Source organism: Cetorhinus maximus, chromosome 4 (assembly GCF_964194155.1).
Source record: "Cetorhinus maximus chromosome 4, sCetMax3.hap1.1, whole genome shotgun sequence".
In the NCBI taxonomy this organism is placed as follows: Eukaryota; Metazoa; Chordata; class Chondrichthyes; order Lamniformes; family Cetorhinidae; genus Cetorhinus; species Cetorhinus maximus.
The window spans coordinates 13,446,888-13,465,315 of record NC_135882.1 but is presented as its reverse complement, the minus strand read 5'-3'; the positions used below and the strand labels follow the sequence as shown (position 1 = coordinate 13,465,315).

Below are 18,428 nucleotides of genomic sequence, written 5' to 3'. Positions count from 1 at the left end.
GAAAACGGTGAGAGCCCAGGGAAAGTGGGGAGATACTGGGGAAAGTGGGGAGAGAATGGAGGAATTGCAGTGAGAGCTGGAGGGGGAAGCCGGGAGAACTGGGGGAAGCAGGGCAAGAACCAGGTGAAAGTGGGACGAAAGCCAGGCGAAGCAGCGAGCGAGCTGGGGAAAGCAGGACCAGAGTTGTTGGAGGGGGGGAGGAAGCGGGGCAAGAGCCAGGGGAAGTGGGTAAAAAGTCAGGGGGAAGCTTGGTGAGTGCCATGGAGAAAGTGGGGCAAGAGCCAGGTGAAGCAGGGAGAATGCCAGGGCAAAATAGGGCGAGAGCTGAGGGGGAAAGCGGGGCGAGAGTTGCTGGGAAGTGGGGCGAGAGTCGGTGGGAAGTGGGGTGGGAGTCGGTGGGAAGCGGGGCGAGAGTCAGTGGGAAGCATACATGGCCTACATGTGACTCCAGACCCACAGCAATGTGGTTGATTCTTGAATGCCCTCTAAAATGACCTATCAAGCCACTCCTTTATATTCAAGATGGCAGCTCACCATCACCTTCTCAAGAGCAATTGGGGATGGACAATAAATGCTGGCTTTGCCAAACGCCACACATTGAATTCAAAAGGATGTGGATAAGGACTAAGATTGGTTACATTGCGAGACAGGGAACTAATGAACATTGGAAAAAATGGGCATTTGGAATTAATATGGGACAAGGTGTAGGCAGCAGTTTTGGACATGTTGGTACATGAGGAGATCATTCAAAAGCTTGAATCATGAGTGAGCATTACCAGAGGTAAGGGTTCCCGCTGTGATGGAGATAACGTAGTTGTGTAGGTCAGTGATGCTGCTGAGGTGGGAGTAGCATTCTATATATATGAGATTTGAAAGGATCGGCTCCAGGTCACACAGGACACAAAGGTTGCGCACAGTTTATTCAATTTGAGTGAGCAGCCAAGAAAGTTGTAGTAGCTAGTAGGTAATAGAGACAATACTACAATAGTAACTACACTTCAAAAGTACTTCATTATCTGTAAAGTGCTTTGGGACAACCTGGGGTCATGAGAGGTGCTACCGAAATGCAGCCACTTTCTTTTTTAACACCAGAGTCTAAATGACTATGGGAAATGTGAAGCAGTGACTAAAGCAGTATTTACTTTCACTACACCAAGAAGAACACACAATGACGTTTCAACTTAAATTACTATATTGTTGATAAAACTCCTTATTGACATTTAGCATTAACTCCAGCCACTGAAACAACATCACAACAGTGCTTGTACAACTATATGTTTTAAGACATAGAATACTAATACACATAACACATTCTTCAACGAATTCAAGTTTAATTATATTCCATTTTGTTGGCAAATGTTTATCTTTCAAATCTACTTGTGAAGTACTGTAAATCTTTTCACTCCGTGATCATTTGCATTGTGTCTGAAGTCTGTGCCAGTTTACAAAAATTGTTAGCCAACCGCACCCAGAGATAATGAATTGCATTTTTGCAGTTCTTACCTTTCCACTCACAAGTCTCACTGTACTTCAGTGAAAGCTGTGGCTCAGTGGCTAGCACACTTACCTCTGAATCAGAAGGCTTCAGGTTCAATACCCCACTTTGAGCTAAATGACAAGGCTGATAGCCCAGTCCAATGTAGTACTGAGCAGATATGGCACTGCCAGAGGCTCTGACTTTCAGATGAGACATCAAGCTGAGGCCCTATCTGCTCTCTCAAGTGGATGTAAAAGATTTCATGATGCCCTTTTGCAAGGAAGTGATCCCCACTGTCCTGGCCAAAATATATCCCTCAATCAACATCACAAAAAATGATTATCTGGTCATCATCGCATTGCTGTTGTGGGAGCTTGCTGTGCACAAAATTGGCTGCCATATTTACTACCTTATGACAGTGGCTTCCCCTCAAAAGTACTTAATTGGCTGTAAAACATTTTGAGATGTCCGGTGGTCATAAAAGGTGCTGATAAATGTAGCACAAAAACTGATTGTCTATTAATAAGAGGCTTAAATTGTAATGATTTATTTTCTGGTATTGTCTTTTAATTTGCTTTTGTTTAAACTTAATTTTGTAAGACGAATATTTTACAGTGAAAATTCTTCTCCCTTAAGTTAATTATCTATAAGCTCTAAAATCAAAAGATATTTTCTGTTCCTGTTTCTTCTCTCTCTCTTATTCCAATCTTTCTTTCCCTCTCTTTACTTCTTTTTCTGTATTGGATTTCACATTGACAAGAACGTGAATTCAGTCATTCCTGTGTTTATCTTAAAATCCTCAGGTTTCATTGGATAAGGAGGTATTCTGCTGGCTGCTCTATTCAAATGGGTCTCAGATACCCTGCTTCTGGTTGTCAGTTCCCCCTTTCAGCAACTTTGTGAGCAATAATGTTTTGAGCTGAAGGGTTAAGGCCAAATCTAGCTACTGGCATACATCACTAGATGCCTTAATACAGCAAAATCTACCCTGAAGCAAATTCAAAAACCAGCAAACATCAAACTACTTATTTACTTAAAATGAGAAGAATGCTTCAAATTTATGTTTTTTCTTTGGCTCCTCCTATTTCTCAGGTACATGCTGTCCCTTGACAGTATATTTCAAAAACATAACTCCACATGTACAGTGACAACACAAAGCTTTACTATACTACCACTTGTCTCGAACTCTATATTGTATCTGATTTGTCACAATAATTGTCCAACATCCAGTCCTGAATGAGCAGAAATTTTTTCCAACTAAATAATGGAAGTCCATGTCATTGTCTGCAGTCCCTGTCACAATTCTAGCCATCAACTCTGTCCCTCTCCCTGGTCACTGCCTGAAGCTGAACCAGACCATTCACAATCTTCACACTCTGTCTGACCATGAAATCAACTTCCAACCACATATCTACTCAATCATCATGACCACCTACTTCCTGCTCCTTAATGTTGCCTGTCTTCACCCCAGACTCATCAATGCCTTTGTTATCATTGGATTTGACTGTTCAAATTTACTCCTAGCTAGTCTCCTATCTTCCATTCACTCTAAACTTGAACTCATCAAAAGCTCTGCTGCCCATATCCTAACTCACATCAAGTCCCGTTCACCTATCACTCCTGTGCTCACTACCTACATTGGCTATTGGATCGGCAACACCTCAATTTTAAAACTCTCATTCTTGTTTTCAAATCACTCCATGACTTCACCCCTTTCTTCCACTGTATCTGTTTAACTGCCTCATTATCTATATTCCTCCAGCCCTACTATCTTCCAAGGTATTTGGTTTTATTCCATTCTAATCATTCTGCCATTAGTGGCCATGCTTTCAGCTGCCTGGGCCTTAAGCTGAAGTCTCTGCATCTCGCTACCTCTCTCTCCTACCTTAAGATGCTCCTCAAAATCTGTCTCTTTGAACAAGCTTTTGATAAAGCTCCTGTGAAGCATCTTGGTATGTTTAACACATTAAGTTTGCTTATTTAAATGCAAGTTGTTGATGTTAAAATACTAACATACAAAAAACAGGCCAGGAAAACAACTGATCCATTCATGTTCTTTTGTAAGTTGGAAATGAGGATCTCTTTACATTAATGTTGGGTTGTGATGATTAGCAAAAGGTAAGTCCTATTTCAATTGAGATTATGATAATTAAGACAGACTCAAATCACATAAATTTAAACACAAACATAAATTGATGACTTATGATTCATAACAAAGAACGATTGTGAGTAAAGTTTTGACATAATACAGGTGCATTTTTTGATTTTCCATGAGTAAGAGATTTTTCTCAATCTTGCCAAAAATATGTAAATTCTCAGTTTCGTACTGTTTCAATTTCTTAAATGCTTGGAAAGTTTGTCTTGTGTTAGAGGTCCAAAAGGTAAAAATTAGTCCAATAATAATACCCACTTCTGTACATAATATCCAGGAAAAATTCTGCTATAAGCAGGGGATTGGAGTTGGGGTGGGCTCTATTTGGGATATGGTTCAGCTGGGGCTGGACTTGCTTGGGTTTGGTCCAAGTTCATGGTGGGCTACAGTTAGGGCCTGGTTCATGTTCAGGCTGTGCTACAGTTGAGGTTTAGTTTACTTTTTTCATTTTATCATTTTGTTGAAATTAGTAAGTGGCTTTTGGCAAGTTTGAATGAATCTGATGAATGATTAACCAGCTCTTCAATTCCCACAGGTGTACATGAATACCACATTAGTGTGCAGTCAGTATTATGTTACGGTTTAGAAAGAAATGTAACTACTGCACTTACCTCTTTCTCTATCTGTTCTTTCATTAACTGGACTCTGGGAGTAATCCACTAACTTGATCAATAGAATAGTCGCTGATTCATTCCCAGGTTTTTCTCAAAAATATCTGCATTATCTGCTATCTATCTATTAAGCTGGCTTGGAGGTGATTTACATTTGAGCTATCTTTGATGCGGGCATAGACACCACAGCATTTCTGGGCTGCTCTTTCTAAATTCTAGTACATGTAACATCTGTTTCTGTGGGATTTTTCCTGTTCCAAAATTTGACTTGAAAAAAGCCAGCTTGGAGATTTCAGTAAGTCAAACCCAACCAAACAGAAATCTCCATATTGCCATTGTGGAGACGTGATTACCAGGAGATCAAAGCTGGGAAATAAATATTCAGGAGTATGTGACTATTTGAAAGGACAGCCAGGAAGGAAAGGGTGGTAGGGTAGCTTTGTTAATATGAGATGGAATAAGTACGATAGCAAGAAATGATCGTGGATCGGAAGATGTGGAATCCATATGGGTGGAGCTAAGAAGACACTGGTTGCAGTAGTCTATAGGCCCCCTAACAGTAGCTTTGCTGTCGGACAGAGAATAAGTCAGGAAATAATGAGGACATGTGAAAAAGGCAGTATATTAATCATGGGTGACTTTAATCTCCATGTAGGTTGGGAAAATCAAATTGGCAGAGGTGGTCACAAGCAAGAGTTCATAGAGTGTATTCAGAACAGTTTCCGAGAACAATATGTTGTGGATCTAACCAGAGATCAGGCTATTTTGGATCTGGTAATGTGTAAAGAGGCAGGTTTAATAAATGATCTCAAGAGTAAAAGATCCCCTATGAAACAGTGACCATAACATGGTGGAATTTAGCATTCAGTTTGAGAGTGAGAAACTTAGTTCGGAAACATTTGTGTTAAACTTAAATAAGGGTAATTACAAAGGAATGAGGGCAGAGTTGGCTAGAGTGGACTGGGAAAGGTGTTTAGCAGAAAAGACGGTTGATGAACAATGGCAGAGCTTAAGAAAATAATTCATGACTCACGACAAAGATGTGTCCCAGTGAGGAAGAAGGATTGTAGGAGGGGGATAAACCAATCATGGTTAACCAAGGAAGTTAAGGATAGTATCAAAGTGAAAGAAAAAGCATACAATGTGGCAGAGATTAGTGGTAAGGCAGAGGATTGGGAAAGCTCTAAAAGCCAACAGAAGATGACCAAAAAAAAAAATAAAGAGGGCAAAAATAAACTTTGAGGGTAAACCAGCAAGTAATATAAAAATGGACAGTAAGAGCTTTTTTAAATGTATAAAAAGGAAGAGAGAGGCCAAAGTCAATATAGGCCCCTTAGAGAATGAGGCTGGGGAAATAATAATGGGCAATCAGGAAATGGCAGAGGAATTAAATAAATACTTCGCATCAGTCTTCATGGTAAAAGACGCCAATAGCATACCACAGATACTAAATAATTACAGTTCAAAAGGGGGAGAGGAAATAAATACAATAACTATTACGAGAGAAAAAGTATTAGGGAAACTAATGGGGCTAAAGGTCGATAAGTCCCCTGAACTTGATGGGTTGCATCCTAGGATATTAAAGGAAGTAGCTGCAGAGATAGTGGATGCACTGGTCGTAATCTTCCAAGAGTCCTTAGATTCTGGAAAAGTCCCAGAGGATTGGAAAACTGCCAATGTAACAGCCTTATTCAAAAAGGGAGACAAAAAACAGGTAACTATAGGCCAGTTAGCTTAACACCTGCCATTGGGAAAATGTTGGAGGCTGTTATAAAGGCTGTAATAGCAGAGCATTTAGAAATACATAATCTAGTCAAGCAGAGTGGGCATGGCTTCATGGAGGGGAAATCGTGCCTGACAATTTTATTAGAATTCTTTGAGGAGGTAACAAGCAGGATAGATAAAGGGGAAACTGTAGATTTAATTGGATTTCCAAAAGCCGTTCGATAAGGTATCACTTATAAGGCTACTTAATAAGATAAGAGCCCATGGTGTTGGGGTAGTATATTAGCATGGATCAAGGACTAATAGACAACAGAAAGTTGGGATACAGGGGCCATTTTCAGGATGGCAACTTGTAACTAGTGGAGTGCCACAGGGATCAGTGCTGGGGCCACAATTATTTACAATATATATTAATGACTTGGATGAGGGAAATGAATGTACTATCGCCAAGTTTGCAGATGACACAAAAATAGGTGGGAAGGCAAGTGGTGAGGATGACACAAAGAGTCTACAGGGGGATATAGACAGGTTAAGTGAGTGGGCAAAAATGTGGCAGATGGAATACAATGTGGGAAAGTGTGAGATTATGCACTTTGGTGGGAGGAATGGAGGAGCTGAATATTATTTAAATGGAGAAAGACTGAAGAAGGCTGCAGCACAGAGGGATTTGGGGGTCCTCGTGCAGGAATCACAAAAAGCTAGCATACAAGTTCAGCAGGTAATAGGTAAGGCAAATGGAATGTTGACCTTTATTTCAAAGGAAATGGAGTATAAAAGTAGGGAAGTCTTGCTAAAACTATACACTAGTTAGACCACACCTAGAATACTGTGAACATTTTTGGCCCCCTTATCTAAGGAAAGATATACTGACATTGGAGGCAGTCCAGAGAAGGTTCACTAGGCTGATCTGGGGATGGAGGGATTTTCTTATGAGGAGAGGTTGAGTCGGTTGGGCCTGTACTCATATGTTTCAATAAGGTCACCTCTCATTATTCTAAACTCCAATAAGATTCTTAGGGGGCTTGACAGTGTAGATGCTGAGAGGTTGTTTCCCCTTATGGGAGAGTCTCGGACCAAGGGGCATAATCTCAGAGTAAGGGGGTGCCCATTTAAAATAGAGAAGAGGAGGAATTTCTTCTTTCAGAGGGTAGTCAATCTGTGGAATCCTTTACCACAGAGAGCTGTAGAGACTGGGTCATTAAGTATATTCAAGGCTGAGATTGACAGATTTTTAATCAGTAAGGGAATCAAGGGTTATGGGGAAAAGGCAGGAAAGTGGAGTTGAGGATTATCAGATCAGTCATGATCTCATTGAATGAAGGAGCAGGCTCGATGGGCCGAATGGCCTATTTCTGTTCCTACATCTTAAGGTCCATATGGCTGGGGTAGGTTTTTTGTGTTGAGGTGGAAGGGTGTGGTTAGGGTGATGAAGGGAGTTAGTTAAAATGATTAGTTGGTGACAGGAAATTGGACTTCAAGACAAAAAAATGTGCTGCTGCCTCAACATTTCCACCAAAATTGCATACACCCACCTGAGTAATACATGGGCATTAAAAGAATAAATTAAAAATGAAAAAAACTGTTTGCTCATCTCTGCCTTAGCCATTAAACTCTTTATTGCCAAGAAATTAGATTTAAATTTAATTTATTAAAGCTCGTAACACAGGCGTCACTATATTGGCCAAAGCAAGTTAAACTGGGTAGTGAGACCATCTTGAACCAACTATTGGAGTAACACTGGGGTAACCACCTGCACAAAAATAGAACAAGTGCCTCCTTAACGCGGAAGTACTATTACATAGAAAACATAGGTGGTTTGTCCAAACTGAAATATGTGCACCTTGTGGTGCCAATGTGCCAAGGCCTTAAGTGTACTGTGGACACTGCATGAATCTGATCCGGGGTAACTGGCTGTGAAAGGAAAGTGAGTAATCAAGTTACATTGTCTAGTTATGTCAAGTTTACAACACAGAAACAGGGAGTTGCCCTAACACATGAATTTGGAGCAGGAGTAGGCCACTTGGCCCCTTGAGCCTACTGTGCCATTCAATTATGGCTGATCTGAATGTAACCTCAACCCCACATTTCCTGCCTACCCCTCATAACCTTTCACCCCCTTGTTAATCAAGAATCTATCTAGCTCTGCCTTAAAAATATTCAAAGACCCTGCTTCCACTGCCTTTCGAGGAAGAAAGTTCCAAAGACTCACGATCCTCTTAATTTGGTACCTAGCTCATCCTACTGAGTATGCAGAGCCTCATTCTTCATTTTGCCTATGTCGTTGGTACCTACATGGACCACAACCACTGGATCCTCCCCCCTCTCACTGCAAGTTGCTCTCCAGCCCTGAGCAGATGTCCCGAACCCTGGCAGCGGGCAGGCAACAAAGCCACCTGGACTCTCGCTCTTTGCTACAGAGAACAGTGTCAATCCCCCTTACTGTACTGCCCCCAACTACCACTACATTCCTTTTTGCTCCCCCCACTTGAATGGCTTCCTATACCACAGTCAGTTTGTTCATCCACCTTGCAGCCCCTACTCTCATCCAAACCAGCTGAAAGAACCTCAAACCTGTTGGACAATTGCAGGGGCTCACACTCCTTCCCTCTGGGTCCCCTCACCTGCCTCACTCGCAGCCACACCCTCCAGTTCCTGACCACTGACCAAATCAGAAGACCCTATCCCAAGTGGTGTGACTGCCTCCTGGTATAAAGCATCCAGGTAACTTTCCCCCTCCCTAATGTGTCGAAGAAGAGTCATACGGACTCGAAATGTTAACTCTGCTTCTCTTTCCACACATGCTGCCAGACCTGCTGAGTTTTTCCAGCATTTTTTGTTTTTATTCCAGATCTAGCATAGCCTGCTCTCTAGTTGGCTCCAGAATGCACTGTTCTAAGAAACTATCTCAAAAAACATTCTATGAACTCATCTACACTATCCTTGTCCATCTGACTTTTCCAGTTTATATGTAGATTAAAATCCTCCATGATCATTGGTGTATCTTTCTGGTAAGCTCCCATTATCTCTTCTTTTGTACTCTGTCCTACTGTGTAGTTACAAATAGGGGGTCTGTACACCACTTGCACAAGTGACTTCTTGCCTTATCATTCCTCATCTCAACCCAAACATTCTGGCTTCCTGAACTTAGGTCATTCTTCTCTAATGTGCTAATACCATAATTAATTAAAAGAACTACCCCATCACCTTTTCCTAACTTCCTGTCCTTCCTAAATATCACATACCCTTCAATATTCAGGTCCCAATCTATGTCATCCTCTAAGCATGTCTCTGTAATGGCTATCAGATCATATTCATTTATTTCTATTTGCACTATCAGTTCATCTGTTTTGTTTCAAATGCTACATGCATTTAGATGCAGAGCCTTTAGTTTTGTCCTTTTTTATTTTTGTAGTGTCTAGCCTTATCTGCTGAGTTACTCTTAGATTTGAACTCTCTGTCCCTTCCTGTTACGGTCAGTTTATCATTTCTCATATTAATACATTATCTTGCCACATCTCTACTCTTTGGTTTATCACATCTTCCCAAATTTGAACCCTTGCCCGAACTAGTCAGTTTAAAACCCCCTCTACTTCCCTAGTTAGGAGACTCACAAGGACACCAGACCTAGCATGGTTCAGATCCCACTTTCCCCAATACTGGTGCCAGTGCCCCACAAACCAGAACCCACTTCTCTCACACCAGTCTTTGAGCCACGCATTCATTTCTCTAATTTTATTTGTCCTATGACAATTTGCTCAGGTAATAGTCCAGAAATTATTACTTTTGAGGTTCTGGAAGATAGGAACAAGGAGCAGGAGGAGGCCATTCAGCCCCTCGAACCTGCTCTGCCATTTAATGAGATCATGGCTGATCTGATAGCAATCTGAAATCTGCATACCACCTACTGCCAATAACATAACATTCCCTTGCTTACCAAGAATCCATCCACCTCTGCCTTAAAAATATATAGGAACATAATTTGTTCAAATCTAATCCAAAAATCACGGAATGAAATTCACCTCTGTTGGCAGATGGTAAAACTTCTATTTTACTCAATCTCAGTGGAGTTCGAAGTGGGCATGGAAGATCATGACAAAACTTGGTATTAATTTAGCAAATGTCACTCAGAGGATATAAGATGGAGGGGTGTGGGCAATGGAATGATGAGACTAGGGGTTGACGAACTGGGGCGAGTGTTGCCTCGAAACCATTACACAGTCCGGCCCAGCCAGTCCGTTTAACCTTCAGAGTAGAATGACTTTTACTCTCCATCTAATCAAACTATCTCCTATTTTTGATGTAAGAATGTATGCTGCTGACATTTGGAAGCCGCGGACGTGGGAAAAGTTCCATTATTGTACAGCATTCACATTCTTCACAGTAAAGGGCTCAACAATCGTTACTTTAAAGCATTCCCCCACCCCCACCCAAAACTTTCAGTTTAAAACAGCAGGCTGTTTGCAAGGCTCTGAAAGTGGCGTTGGAAAAGCATGCAAACTTGAATCTCAGGTCCAGTCTCACTCACTCCACCCTAGTGGATCTCTGCCCCAAACAGTAGGTCGTCTGGTTCAAGCAGACTGCAATGCCAGAAACATTGTTTCATTATAATGTAAAATCAATTACATTACAAATAACAAAAACTTGTTTCAGTTTAAATCGCAGCTGATCAGAAGTAGTGAAGATGTTTTCAGGGCCCACCTCCCTCACTTTCACTTGTTAAACACTTCAACAATCGTCTTCGAGTCGATAAATGTTATGCGAAATGTAAGCTCAAAAGTTTCAATTTCCAGTTTTCATGAGCTGGAGACCAAATTTGGATCATTAAATACCCTTTCTGTAACATAAGAGTGCAATGGAGGCTTATCTCCCGGTTAAAGTAAATACTATCGCCATTTCACAAAACACAGTGTTGGATCAGGTTTAACATTTACACTAATCGTTTTCCTTTCTAGCCAAACCTATCGGCTATCAAAAACCTCACAACTCGCACAACAACCAGCGACGCACAGATTTTACTCCAGTGCTTCTTGTTAATACTCCACCTGGTTAGAAAAAAAAAGTCAGAAAAAGGAGTGATTTGATCTTTATCTCGTTACCATATACATATTTTTGAAAAAAAAACACCCACACTGGACTTTGTTGCTTCAGGGTAACAGGCGTTTCACTCTTCAGAACTCTCCATTACTCAGGTATGGGTGGTTGCTGAGGGTGTAACTTAGTTGCGCCCAAAATTTGGGGCGGAGTTTCAAGAGCCAAAGGGGGAATTCTTGCTGAAATTTGCAGTGTTGCTGGAGGTGTAGAGGTGGTGTGTGGACTGTGCTCCGGTGCAATCGGCTGGATTATATATATATATATATATATATGTATGCAGGTGTGGGTCAGTTGAGGAGTGCGTTGTGTGCAGAGGGTTGTAGTGATGAGTTTGTACGGCTCTCAGTCGGCGCTGAACCGCCGCTCGGTGTCTGACCGTCAATACATGGCTCGCTTCTCCGGTGATTACTCCACCCGCAGCGATGGAGCGGGAGACGTGTTCGTGTTGCAGCACGGAGCGGGAGGAGGTGACATGCACCTAGCAAGACAGCACCAGGCTGGGCAGCAGCAGTATATGGTCGGGGTTGGTGATGGTGAGCTCCGCACGAACACCCAGAGCCGAATTACATACAGCTCCCTGAAGCCTCGGATGTCGGAGAACAGGAACTACGAGTTAACCCAACACGCCAGGTAAAGACTGGTTGGTTTTCCTTCCTTTCGCTCCCCCCCGGCAATTTGATCAACTTTGTGGCAAAGTTCTTTTTTCATTGAGTTTCCATTTTAATGTCTGTAAAAAAAAAAACGTTTTTGTATAAGGTTTTTTTCACTTTTTTACGGGTGGGGGAGAAAAGGAAGTGGGTGTGGAGAGAAGAGAAAGGCGAACTCCGGGGGCGGAGGCGGGAGCGGGGAGATCCGAGAGTAGTTCCTGACGTGCCTCAAAATGGTTGAGAGAGAGAAAGAGAGAGAGACTCACCTGCATTGGGCGTGTGAAGTCTTTGCCACACCTTTTTAACAAAATGAAGTTACCAAACAAGTCAAATGTGTTTCAACTATTTGCCTTGGTGCAGACATTAACTGGAATCACGCACTATTTGCAGTTGAGAAGCAGAAGGTGCGAATTTTCTTGCATAACTTGGAAAAAGTGACGCACTTTCAGAAATGAACACTTTGCAATAAAAGAAGCAAAATACTGCGGATGCTGGAAATATGAAACAAAAACAGAAAATGCTGGAAAAACTCAGCAGGTCTGACAGCATCTGTGGAGAGAGAAACAGAGTTGCTCTCTCCACAGATGTAGTCAGACCTGCTGAGTTTTTCCAGCATTTTCTGTTTTTGTTAAACACTTAGCAAAATGTGTTTGGAGTAGGGATTTAAGGAGATGCTATCTACTCAACGCACCTTTTGAACACTATTCAGAATTTATTTTAGCACTTAAAATATTAAAACTATTTAGACTAACAATTCAATGTGTTTTCCTGACATACTTGACGTGTACACGTGTAACAACAACTTGCACTTATGTAGCACCTTTTAATGTAATAAAATATCCTAAGGTGCTTCACGGAAGCATTAAAAAACTAAATCCGACACCAACCCACATAAGGAGATTTTAGAGCAGATGATTATAAGCTTTGTCAAAGCGGTAGATTTTAAGGAGGAAAGAAAGGTGAAAAGATTTAGGTAGAATGGTTTAAATAAAAGCAAAATACTGTGGATGCTGGAAATCTGAAACAAAAGTAGCTGGAAAAACTCAGCAGGTCTGACAGCATCTGTGGAGAGGAAGACAGAGTTAACGTTTCGAGTCTGTATGACTCTTCATCAGAACTGAGTCATACAGAATGGAAACGTTAACTCTGTCTTCCTCTCCACAGATGCTGTTAGAGTGATTTAAAATCAGGGATGCGCAAGAGGCCAGAATTAAAGGAGCGTAGATATGAAGGCTCTGGAGGTTAGCGATAGGGAAGGGTAAGGGCATGGATGGGTTTGAAAACCAAGGATGAGACATTTCTTTATTGAGAGCCAATGTAAATCACTGAGCACACGAGTGATCAGTGAATGGGGCTTGATGCAAGTTAGAACACAGACAGTAATGTTTGGATAACCTCAAGTTTAGGGAGGGTAGAATATGGAAGACTAGCTGGGAGTGTTTTGGAGTAGTTAAGCTGAGAAGTAACAAAGAAAGGGAAGAGAGCTTCAGCAATAAATGATTTGCGGCAGAGCGATGTTACAGAAATAGGTGGTCTTAGGGGCGGCACGGATGCATGACTGGAAGTTCATCTTGGGGTCAATTATGACACCAAGGTTGCGAACAGTCTGGTTCAGTCTCACATTTGTGAGGGAGAGGGATGAAGTCAGTGGCCCGGGAGTGGAATTCTGGTAGGGACTGAAGAGAACAGCTTTAGTCTTCCAAAAGTTTCATTGGAGGAAATTCTGTTCAGCCAGTACTGGATGTTGGACAAGGAGTCTGACAGTTTAGAGATGGTGAACAGCTTGAGAGAGGTGGTGATGTGGTAGAGCTGGGTAATGTCAGTCTGCATGTGGAAACTGACGCTGTGTTTTCTGATGATACAGAGGGCAGCAAGTAGATGAAAAAGGGAGGTGGGGGTTGGGGGGAGTGGGGGTGGGGGGGGGGGGGGTCACGGATAGACCTTCGGTGAACACTAGAGGCAATGGTGTGGGAGCACAAAGAAGCCATTGCAAGTGATATTGGCTGACACTAGATAGATTAGATTGGAGAGGTGCAGGATCAATTGTGTTGAAGGCTGCAGACAGGTTGAGATGGACAAGATAGCTTACTATGAACATGGTAACATAAGATTTTGAGAGCTGTTTCTGTAGAGCGACAGGGTGGGAAACTGACTGGAAGAATTTAGACAGTGTTCCCTGAAAGCTGGGCATGGATTCATGAGGCAACCACACTTCAAATGACTTTGGAAAGGAAAGGGAGGTTGAAGATGGGACAGTAGTTTGCAAGGAAGGCGGGGTCAAAAGTTAGTTTTTTGAGGAAAGGGGTAATGACAGCAGATTTATCATGAGTACTTGCTACAGTAACTGAAGAGGGAGAACCTTGACAATATCAGCTAATATGGGAACTAAAAAGGAAAGTTGGATGGTCAGCACTTTGGTGAGAATAGGGTCGAGGGAGCAATAGATGGGTCTCGTGGACAAGATGATTTCGGAGAGATCATGAGGGGAATTCAGAGCACAACGTGAGGAAAGTCTTAGGGTTCAAGGCTTGGCTGGTGAGAGCCCATTGGGCTGGGGAGGGAGGTGGCAGAGTCAGCTGATTGGCTGATCTCAACCTTAGTGAGAAAGATGCCCATGCACTCCTCACATTGATGAAGGTGAGGGTGGAGGAGACTTAAGAAGATGGCTTGAAGTAGATGGTTTGCAGTAAAAGAAACTAGGATCATCTTTACACTTCAGGATGACCCTGAAATAGTGAGCAGTTTTAGCGGGGCTTTCTGTGGTCCAGCCAGATCTGGCAATGAATGGCTAAACCAGTTGTCCACCATTCTGCATCTCTTGGACTTAAGGGAGTGAAGATGAGGGCTATACTTGGGGAACAATCAGGGTGAGAGAGTGTAATGATTTTCATGAGAACTGGAGCATCAAAGGTGGAGGTGAGGTTGTGGTTTATAGCTACAGAAATGTTTTGTTGTACATAGGGCCAAAGGCTGGACAATTGGAATTTTGAAAGTGTAGTTGTAAGTGAAATGGGAGAGAGAGTGGATACAGAATGAAGTAGGGTGGGGAAGGTGGATATGGACAGGGAATGATAACAAGGAAGTGATCAGAAATGGTCTTGTCTGTGATTGATATGATGGAAGTAGTGAGACCACGTGAGATGGCAAGATCGAGAGGGTGGTTATGATTATGTGTTGGGGTGTTTACATGGAGGAAGACATTAAGGGAGGGTAGGAGGGCAGTGAACTCCGGAGAGAGCATGAATTGAGATGGCGGTTGAAATTATTGAGGGTGAGAAGTTACTTGGGGCAGAGGATGAGGAAGGAAAGTAGTGAAAATATCTTGGTGAGAAAACTTTCAATGGTACTTGGGTGGTAGAGAATGAGGATTTTAAGTGAAAGGTGTTGTGGTGGAACAAGGTGAGACGCTCAAAGGTGAAGAAATTTTTAGGATTAAGGGGAAAGATCAACGTGTGATCTGATAATAAGATCACCACCACGATGGCCTGGGTGGGGCAAGTGGTCAAAGGTATGGCCAGGCGGGAAGTTCAATTCGGGTAAATATGTCATAGTGTTCACAGGGTCAGCATTGGGAGGGGTGGTTTGGATAGGCAGTAGATTGACCAAATTGATCCCCAGTGGATGCGGTAGATGGGAAAATCAGTAAGAGAGCAGGTTAGGGCAGTTCTGGTTGGTGCTCATAGGGATGCAGTGTTGAGTGTCTTGATAGGCCCTTCGGAGGATACCAAGAGAGGCATAGTGAGAAGCTGTAGGCTTATCTAAGGGAATTGAATCTGGGTTGGCAGCAGGATAGAAGCAAAGTCAAGGAGTTCTGATGATTGGGGTAGGTATTTGGGAGGGCAGAGGAGATAAATGAAAGGAGATGTGATGACAGGAAAGAGGCACCTAGGAGGATAAAAATACATGAATTAATAACTAACTACAGCTATATGTTAGTACAGCATCAACTGATTTTGATAAACACATATTTACTTGTCCTGCACACACACTTGTCTGTTTCTCTTTAAGTAATAGGGATTCACTAAAAAGACAAAACCTGATGCAGTGGACGACAGATGATTGTGTGATGAATCTCAGTCGGGCAGAAGTACTACTCCAACAGGTAAATTCTTAAAACAAAGATTTTAAAATGCAAGAACACATGCCATTGCACGAAACAACAAAATGTGATATTCATATCCCTGCAGTCTCAATGTAACAAAGAACAAAAATGATTACAAATGTACTCTATTTTTAATATAAAAGTACTTAATCCTGCATATTGGGTTTGGGGTTTTCTGTTTTATTAGAACCTTCCAGAGTCATTTTTATTAGTTTCTTCCAATAACTATGTATTGATTTCATTTTTACCCTTGTAACCTCATGCAGTTTCAAGTTTTCTGTCATTAGACCATCATGACAGCAATTGACCTTACAGCTATTACTATGCTATGTAGAGGTAACGGGGTAGAAATTTGACTCAGGCGGCAGTACAAAACAGACAGTATTGTATCGGCTGCCTGTTATACGCCCTGTCTAATGTTCAGTTACATTGAGTTCAATGGAACTGTATATTGTGCATTACGTATAACAGGCGGTCAGTGAGATAGTGCCTTATTTGCTCTGTTACATATGACTAATATCTACCCCCAGTTAAATTGGAAAATGGTTTTTTTGTTGAACATCCTTGAAGTATGGAATTTGGAACTGGTCTTCTCATCAACATTCCTGTCCAAGCTGCCATCCAAAATCATCCATTTGTTAAAGTCAATGCCGTTAAATATTCCATATATGGCAAATTTATTGCCAACACTCAATACTGCAAGGGACCTTCATGTTTTATAGATGTCTCACTGCATATTGAGGTATATTTCAGATCAAGGGGACAAACTTCGGCTGAAAAGTGGCGGGTAACCTTTGCAACAACAAGTAATGACTGTCTTCAACACTGATTGTCAAAGACCCTGCCATTACCAAACCATCATTCTCATCTTAGGAGTTTCATTGCCAATGAGCTTAACTGGGCCAACAGTATGTCAAACAGTGTGGTTCCGGAGCTGTTGGTAGTTGAAGCTCTATCTAGGCATTCCTAAACTTTCAATCATTGCATTTAGTTTTCCTAAATAGTTGCCTTTGTTTATTAAGGCTATGTCTCATACCCCTCCTGCCACTAAAACATATACTGCAAAACAAAAGGACAATTTAATTTGCCTCTTTTTGTTTTCTGCTCGCCCTCAACAAACAGTATGCTATTATCAATGGGGAAAACCCAGATTTAAAGCACTAAACAACAATGTAACTCTCAATAGAAGTACAGCTCGATTGTCCTCTTACAGGATTAAAATGAGGCCAGGCTGCATAAACTTGGCTTGTATTCCCTTGAGTTTAAAAGATTGAGTTGTAATCTAATCGAGGTCTTTAAAAATGAACAAAATGGAATTGATAGTTTATCTGCATCTAAGCTATTTCCCTTGGTAGGGTAATCCAGAATAAGTAGGCATAATCTTAAAATTAAAGCTAAACCATTTGGGAGTGAAATTGGGTATCACTTTTTAACACACAGGGTAGTGAGAACCTGGAACTTACTTCCCTAAAAAGCTATGGATGTGGGGTCAATTGAAATAATCAAGACCGGGATTGATTTTTTTCTTTGTTAGGTAAGGTATAGAGGGGACCGAGCAAAAGCAGGTAATTGTGTTGAGGTAAAGATCAGTTATGATCTTATTTAATGGCAGAACAGGTTTGAGAGGGTAAAAGCAAAATACTGATGCTGGAAATCTGAAATAAAAGCAAAATGCTGGAAAAACTCAGCAGGTCTGACAGCATCTGTAGAGAGAGAAACGGAGTTAACATTTCGAGTCCATATGACTTCTTCAGAGCTAAAGGGAAGTAGGAAGTGATGGAATTTATACTGTGTGAACTGGCTGGAGCAGGTCACACAGGATAGAAGGTCAGCGATAGATGAGAGATTGACAAAGATGTCATGGACACAAGACAAAGGGAGTGTTAATGTTAGTGGTAAGGGCTGAAGAAGGTGCTGATAGTGATATAAAGGTAAGAGAGCGGAATGTGTGAACAGCAGAACAAGGGTCAGCACTCTGAAAGAACAACATAGAACAAGTGACGGATGGCCCTTTTGGGGGTTGGGTGGGGGGAGGGGGCAGTGGTTGGGAAAAAGGATAGAAAAAAGGATTAAAAACAGCTTGAGTGGGTGAATGGCCTACCCCTGTTCTAATATCTCCTAATTCTGTGTGTACTCTCTCAAACTGGTTGAACAGGATTCCCACATTCCTTTCAAAGCTAACCACCATAAGCAATAGGGACTTTGTGTCCCTGCCTCTGAGCCAGAAGCTCCAGGTTCAAGTCCCATCCCAGGACTTGATGCCCAAGGAAGCAACACAACCAAACAGGTTGAGTATCAACCTGCAAATAATCCCTTGCACGCCAATGGCAGGTGGCAAGAGCAGGAGAGATTCCTGGCCAGTTATGTGATGGAAAGAAAGCTAGAGCCTCTACATCGCTATTCACAGTTCCAGACTACAACATGCATGTAAAAGCTCATGTTGCCACAGCAACTTGGGCTTGCTGAGTGAACTGTAACAAACCATTACAGGGCTTTTTGTTTCTTCTTTATTGAGCTAGAAAACAATAATTGTAATGAAGCAAACAATATTTGAAGTTGATTCTTCCTGTGACATCAACTGTAGTTTGAAACATTTGATACCATTACATGATTATTGATGATG

The 18,428-nt window shown here is 41.8% G+C and overlaps 1 protein-coding gene across 2 annotated transcripts in view; it reads left to right on the top strand.

Annotated features, from left to right (window-relative positions):
- Positions 1 to 11,204: 11,204 nt before the first annotated feature.
- LOC144679508 (desmoplakin-like) overlaps positions 11,205 to 18,428 on the top strand; it is an 84,946-nt gene continuing 77,722 nt past the window's right edge. For both annotated transcript variants that reach the window (XM_078539949.1, XM_078539948.1), the window contains exons 1-2: positions 11,205 to 11,686; positions 15,712 to 15,805. In XM_078539949.1, the coding sequence (XP_078396075.1) occupies positions 11,382 to 11,686; positions 15,712 to 15,805 (399 nt within the window). In that variant the 5' untranslated portion in view covers positions 11,205 to 11,381. The remainder of the gene's footprint in view (positions 11,687 to 15,711; positions 15,806 to 18,428) is intronic.